This window comes from Glycine max, chromosome 12 (assembly GCF_000004515.6).
Source record: "Glycine max cultivar Williams 82 chromosome 12, Glycine_max_v4.0, whole genome shotgun sequence".
In the NCBI taxonomy this organism is placed as follows: Eukaryota; Viridiplantae; Streptophyta; class Magnoliopsida; order Fabales; family Fabaceae; genus Glycine; species Glycine max.
The window spans coordinates 34539824-34547555 of record NC_038248.2 but is presented as its reverse complement, the minus strand read 5'-3'; the positions used below and the strand labels follow the sequence as shown (position 1 = coordinate 34547555).

Genomic DNA, 7732 nt, shown 5'->3' with positions numbered 1-7732 from the left:
ATAGAAATAAAAGATTAAGATAAAAAAAGATAAGTGATAACATGCTAAAAATCTTCCTTTTTGATATTTTCTCGATCATTTTTTCTTTTAATCTATCATTTTCATATCTGCAAGCTGTAAATAATAAAAATATCAATTCTTATCATTTAAGCTAAAAATAATTGTTAAATAAATATTTTTAAAGATATTTTAATATATTTTTATTATAAAATATAGCTCACATCATATTTAGCAGTTATCATTGTAGCAGACTAAGAATACTTTTTCTCCTCACGATTTTTCTCCACCATGCAGTCACGCACGCGTGCAAGTCATACAACTCTTTCCCTTACAAGGAAAACAAAATACGACTCACACTCACACAGTCACGCGACACACCACAATGGCACAGCCTCGGCCCACCACTGCACCACCACGCAAAGTACATCTCTTCTCTCTCTAGAATTTGTTTTTATCCTATTTTGTTGGGGCTGATTCATTGTTGTTGTACTCTTAAATGTGGAGATGGAGAAGGCTCAAGCTACTTCAAATATGGAATTATTTGTTGTTGGAGATGTTTAAATTTCATATTTTAGATTTATTGCTTGAATTTTCTTTTGTTAAGACATTTGTTATTTTATTGATGTAATTAACTAATTATTGAGATTTTATTTACATCTGTATTGAACTTAATTTGATTTTATTGTATTTTTATTAAAATTGAAATTCTTTTAAAACTAGGCCCGTGGACCGGTCCATTTGACCCACGGGGTCCGCGGGGTGGGGGCGGATCAATTTATTTGTTCCGTGTAAGAAGCGGGGCGGACTGACCCGGTCCGCTGCCAATGCGAGCTTATGCGGGCGGGCCTTACGCGAGGTAGGCCGACCCGCTTACCCACCCCAAGTTTTTTGTAAAAACAGACAGAGTATTTAAAAAAATTCCTAAAAACAACATCCGTTTTTCTAAAAAACCAATGTTAACGTATAAGTTAACATCGGTTTTTCAAAAAACCGATGTTGTTTGTGTATATGAAAAAACCGATGTTAATATCAAAAAATGTTAACATCGATTTAAGTAAAAAACCGATGTTAACTTATACATTAACATCGGTTTCTGTTCAAAATCGATGTTAACATTAAAATAATTAACATCGGTTTTCTAACAAAATCGATGTTAATGTATACGTTAACATCGATTTTGTATAAAAATCGATGTCAACTGTATACATTCATACATTTTTTTTTTGGGTGTAATGCTTATTATATAACATCAGTTATTTAAATAACCGATGTTGTTATTTTTTTGTTAACATCGATTTTTGAAAACCGATGTTAACGATAATACTTTCAACATCGGTACTTTCAACATCGATTAAAAATCAATGTAAAAAGTCATAAATAACCGATGTAAAAAGCATATTTTCTAATAATGCAACATATGGAGAATATTTATAAGATAACGAGAAAGAAAATAAAAAATTGCTCCAACCGTGTAGGTTCAAGCCAATAACATTAAATTTATGTTATATTTCTTGTGTTTTAAATATTTTGTCCTATTATTGATAATTTTATATATTTTTTGTAATTTAAATATTTTAGTTCAATTCAACTTGTTAGTTACATACGTTTTTTAATTTTAAATATTTATTTTAATAATCAAATAAAAACACTATTTTTTTTAGTTTAGGTATCAAAATATTATAGTTTGAGAGTAACGAGACTACACTAGACTACTCACGGAGTCATGACCAATCAATCAATTATTGTAATAGAGAAACTTTTAAACTTTTAAACTAAGAGATAGAAATAGACAATATAAAAAAACAAAATTGTATTTATAGTGACAGTACATGAAATATAGGTAAGGGTGAGAGCTGTCCAATCTTTTTTACTTTAAGAATGTAAAAGTAATGAAATGCTAAATATTGTTATTTTTAACTAAATGATTTTTAAATAAACTATATTCATTTTAGTAAAATATTTTAAAATAAATCTATTTAATAATTGGAATATGAATTAGAAAATAAAATATATGAATGGATGTCTTCAAACGAATGTATGTCAGTGTTCTTGATATTTATAAAAAAAATTGTATCATGTTAAAAATTTATTTTCATTTCATTCATGTCTTTCTTTATCTTCTAAACACATGGTTGTAAATTCACCCTTATGCATAATGTTTCTATTTCTATGGTTATAAAATTATGTTCTCACTTTCAATAATACAAGAATAAAATCATTTTCAGTCTAAACAATTTAAACATAAATATAAATAATTAAAAAAATAAACATTAAAAAATAGAAAAATAATTTTAAAAAACAAAAAAATTAAAAGAAATAGAAAAAACATAAAAAACCACAGCCATGGGAAAAAAACACATTATGAAATTGGTTCTTGAAAAAACCGATCTCTCACCTGCTAAGATGATATATTATTCGAATAAGTATTTGTTTATTTTGTATTAAAAAAAGTCACAAATAACAAAGTCAGTTAATTAGCGTTATGAAAAAACACACACAGTCCATTCTCGAACAAATCTTCTTTTGTATTTTTTCTTGGCATCCACACAAACTCTTTTCGACTCATTCTAAATTAAATCAAATTACTCATATCAAGCCAAACATTTTTATAAGCGAAAAAGGACAATTAGCAATTATTTCCACCAGCTTCATAAAAAATATACAAAGAAAAAGCTGAACAAAATTTAAAGGGGGAAAGAAACTCAACAAATGTGTTGGTTCAAATCAATAACATACTATTACAACGAAAGCTACTCCAAGGGACGTCATCCAACTCAAAGAAAGAAATGTGATTGTTCAAGTCAATAACATAGTTGTTTTTGTTTATGAAGTTTTTGCGCAAAGAATGTGACGGGAGTCTGGAGAAAAGAAACAACAAAGGAGGTTACGGAGGAGCCCTCTTAGGTAACACAAGAACTGTCCTAACATATAAAATTCAATGATTCATGCAGTTCATATATGTTAGGAACATTATTAACATAAGAAAACTACTTACAGATTTGTTAGCGGTTGAAGAAGACAATTGCTTATCCTTATGGACTAACAGATGCTTGTGGTTCTGTCACTAACACCGTCATCAATATTCTCATTGTTACTATTATATAAGATTTGCGTTCAAATCACAAGATGTCTAATCATTCCCAGTCGATCTATACCTTGAACATCTCATCCAATGCTAACTATATTCTAAACGAAAGAATCTATAAACCTGATTGATCTGTGTAGTAACACCATTTTAAATCCATCTTGTTTGAATTGTCATTTTCTCCACCATACTTATTAAGTAAAAGAGTCTATTGGGGACCCCCTCATGAACTAATTGCGAAACTTTATTTGTGATGGGGGTTTGAATGTGCAAACTCAGAAGGCTGCTGCAGGTTGCATCTTCAGGGATAATACCTTGGCCATTTTATAATAGGCCTCACTTCTTCTTTAGGATCATGTACTCTTCTTCTTTGGGATCAGGTACTGTCTTATAAGGGACTATACAACTCACTATCTAGAGGTTTCCAGAGGATTTTAGTGGAGAGTGATTCTCTTGTTTCCATCATTCTTATTACCATAGTGGGAATTATTTTTGGCACTTCAATTTGTATTTGTTGATAATAGAGACAGAAAAATGAAGAAAAGCATAGTAGTATTTAATATTTCCTATAAACACCGGCCAACATATCTAATAGTAAGTTAGTTTTCTGTAGAGTGTTAAGCACCTTATTCTAGACACAGTTGGTTCTTACGTCATTGAACATGATTATTTGTCATGGAGAATATTTATAAGATAATGAAAAAGAAAAGAAAAAAAATATTAATGGGTTTAGGTTCACTTCAAGGATTAGTCATTCATTTTATTCAACTTTTTATTTGAAAAAACGCTTATATTTAATATCTGATAATTCATATACGACTACCTAGTCAACTAAGTTAGACTCCTGGTAAAATATAGAACAAAACCAGGGGTGTGCAAAAATCGTCTAAAAAAGCCCAACCGAATCAGCAGTTTGGTTTTTAATCCAAATAGCTGAATTGTTTTAGAAAACTCATTTAAAATCGAACTGATTTTAAAAAATTGATTTTAAACTTATTCAGGTAAAAATCGATTTAGTTAACCGAAACGATTTTGTCAAAACCATTTTGTAGAAACAATTTGATTAATCGAACCGATTTAGTACAATCGTTGTATCTTTTTTTTCAAATCCATTAGAGTAAAACTAATTCGATTTCAGTTCGATTACAATGTCATGAATGAGTTTTATTTTTTTCACTCCCTAGATAAAACTAAACAAAATTTACACTCACAATTAGAAAAATAAAGAAACTTGGGTCTCATTTTCTATTAAAACTCAGAAAATTCTTCGTTGGCAACTTACAATTCACAAAATTCTGAATATAACATAAGATGCGAACTAGTAAGAAAAAGAAAACCTTCAAAATCGAATACATACTTGATAATTCACCACAAACTGGATTAATCAATACAAAAGGAAGCAAAAAGAAAAAAGAAAAGAAGAAAATAATTGAAAAGTGCTACAAAAAGTTCATGATTTCCCTTTAATCCAACCATTCCCAAAACAAAGCATGTAGAAAATTTTAACAAAGCACAAGAACATCGGACCCCAAGTAGCACACTTGATGTACCAATAACTCGTATCATTGTCACAAGGAAAACACTGCAGCAATAGTAGCCACTGAAAGGGACAGCCAAATTCCATTCAAGCTGATAGCAGCAGAGTCATTATCCGCTGCAGAAGAAGGACCCTCAGTAGATTTCTTTGCAGAAGAAGCCTTAGCCTTTGCAGGTGCAGGAGCTGGTGGAGGAGGCTTGGGAACGAAGAAATCCCTCGGAAGAAGAACCTTGTCCACTTGATAAATCGCGAGCTGGTGATCAGAGTAAACACTGCCACCAACTGTGGTGTTAACAACACCGGTTGTCAAGTTCACTTGGTTCCCTGAGCTTGTGATGTTCAATGCCAACCTATCAGGGTCATCACCGGCTTGTGTTCTAACCGGGTTGCTCAGAGTGTCAAAGTTTGAGATGGAAACAAACGTCGGTAGCACGTGGAATTGGATGAGTTCATTCTTCTGTTGGTCGTTGAGGGAGTTGAGGAAACCAGGTTTGAGGCTTTGGAAGGCATTGTCGTTTGGTGCAAACACTGTTAATCCGTTGTTTGAGTTCAGAAGTTGGGCGTTGATTTGGGTTGAGACTTGTGTAGTGGTGAGAAGACGGATTAGGGTGGTGAATCCTCCGGCTTTTTTGAGGATTCTGATGATGTCTGTTGGGGTTGAGGAAGGTGATGGTGCTGGGGTGGTTTGAGATGAAGTGAAGAGAACCATTAGGAGAAGTGAAAGTGAGAAGAGAAGGTTTTTCTTCATCACCATCTTTTGAGTTTTTGAGAATCAGTGAGTGAGGTGTGAACAACTGAATGGAAGAGTGGTCCTTGGTGTGGGAGTGAGGGAAGGAGTGTGGAATTTATTGAGGATTCATAAGGGATTAAGTTGAAATTAGGTGGAATGTTTTGTTACCAATTAGCAAGCTTGGCTGTTAGTATATCATCTTGGACATTATTGAAAGGTGGGGTGTGTGTGTCAATGGAGGAGAGGTGGTAGTAATGTACACTTGGATTTTGCTTGAGAAGGCAGGAATAACAGTGGGATCTCTCAAGTGGGGGGGGTGGGGGCAAAAAAAGATGAGTATGATTGCTTAACGTTCGCTTGTAAGTTGAAATTGTTCTGAAATTGGTAAGAGAATCAAGTGTTTGCTAATATCTTAAGGAACAAGTCTCATATTTATTTATTTTTATTTTGCTAGTTTGAGCAAGTTTAATGATAATTTGGGTTGGGTGAGTAACGTGAGTTGGGTTCCCTGATCAAATTCCGCATGGATATTGGATGGTAACCTCTAACCTACGTTGCATTGTTAATTGCTCGGTGTTCAATGCCTGTGGGTCATGTATATGATTGTGTCCTTTGCTTTTGTTGAGAAAATTTTCTCATTGTCCTGTGTATGTACAAAGAAGGAAATGTAACTAACTGTCAAATGCTTCTTTAACCCTTTTTCTTTGCAAGTTCAAATTTCACTTGGAAGGTTCTATTTTATTGCATCATATGATCAAGTATAGATATTTTGATCTTTAAATTCAGTTACTGTGGAGCTCCAGGCCGATTGTGTGCACATGGCCATAAACCAATGAGACCAAGGTTAAATTGGTTTAAAAAGTGGAACAACTTATATTAAAATTAGCAACTGATGTTACATTGATAACTAAAGCTAACATAGCAAATACTCATTTTGACTTGATCTTGACCATTCAACTAAGGAGGAAATCTATTACAGGATATCAGCTTGTAAAAACTAGCTGTGAGTGTTGAAACATGAAAGGTTCAGCTCAAGTTAACCTCCCGCAAACTGGATCAAGGTCTCTAGAGTTATTTCCCCCTTTGGTTAGCTATCAACAAGCTATGATTAATATGCTACATTTGAACGGGCAATTTAGCGATTTGTATTAGACATGACAATGAGGCGGGGCGGGTACGAGTATTGTCTCCCCACTCCCTTAACCTGACTCCCCAACATATCCTCATATCCATACCCGATACCCGACGGGTTTAAGTTTATTGTCACATCCCCGTACCCGTCGGGTATCGGATATTTCCAACCCCGTCTCATACACGATTCAAATTAGAAAAATATTTTTTTTGTAAAAAAATATTAAAAATTTGATTTTAGAAAAAATAAATTGATTGTTAAACATTTATTTTTAACTACTTATATATCAATAAATTTATTATAACGCGTGTGTATACAAAAATAGTTAAGAAAATAATATTAAATTATGTAAAAATTTTAAAATAAAATTAACTACTAATAAAAATTCTATGTCTTTTTATTAAATTATGCAAAAATGCTAAAGATTTTAAGTGACAGGATGGGTTCGGGTTCGGGGTCGAGACGGGTTTAGGAATCCCATACCCATACCGTATCCAACTTTTGATTATCGGGGAAAACCCGAACCCATACCCAGTCAACTCGGATATTATCCGTCAAAGTCGAGATGAATTCGGACGGATACCCACGGGTACGAGTTTTCTTGCCATGTCTAATTTGTATCATCTTTTAATCTTAAATGATAAAATAAGATACTATTAAAAGAGAAATAAAAGAAGACTAAAGTCTATCATGTAATGTAAGCACTCATCATATTATTGAATATATGATTTATTAGTTAAAGAATGCATCTCTGCGGATCAAAATCATATCCCATTATTTTGAAACAGGAAATGATCTCAATCCCACTTTGCTGGAGTCATGAAAAAGAGGGTTCACACTTCACGTGCACTGGATTTTAATTGGAAAAGGGGTTCATATTAAAATGAAATTCAGTTACAAGCTTCTGCTTGTGTGTGCATGGGTCATCAATTGTGGCTCTTTAGAATATGCATTCTGGTGGCTCCCAACATAGCTTCAGTTTTGTGTATTAAGGTTTCAAATTGAGGTTCGCGTTGGGGGATAATTGCAACCAATGCAATATGTAATCACCGCCAAATACAGTTGCCGCAGCTACCGCAATACGAATGTTGCGGGCATACCAATTTAAATTTCAGACAACACTTTTTGTTTTAATCAATGATTATGAAAATGAATATTTTACTAACCAAAGAACCTTTTTAAAAAAAAAATCAAACCAAAGAACCTAAAAGTATAAAAAATACAGTTTTGTCATGTGATATGCCTGGT

At 32.9% G+C, this 7732-nt stretch overlaps 1 protein-coding gene across 1 annotated transcript; it reads right to left on the bottom strand.

Annotated features, from left to right (window-relative positions):
- Window positions 1-4326: 4326 nt before the first annotated feature.
- On the bottom strand, window positions 4327-5575 carry LOC100777080 (fasciclin-like arabinogalactan protein 12). Its single transcript, XM_003540135.5, has one exon. The coding sequence runs from the start codon at window positions 5374-5376 to the stop codon at window positions 4654-4656; it is 723 nt and encodes a 240-aa protein (XP_003540183.1). The 5' UTR covers window positions 5377-5575; the 3' UTR covers window positions 4327-4653.
- Window positions 5576-7732: the final 2157 nt, after the last annotated feature.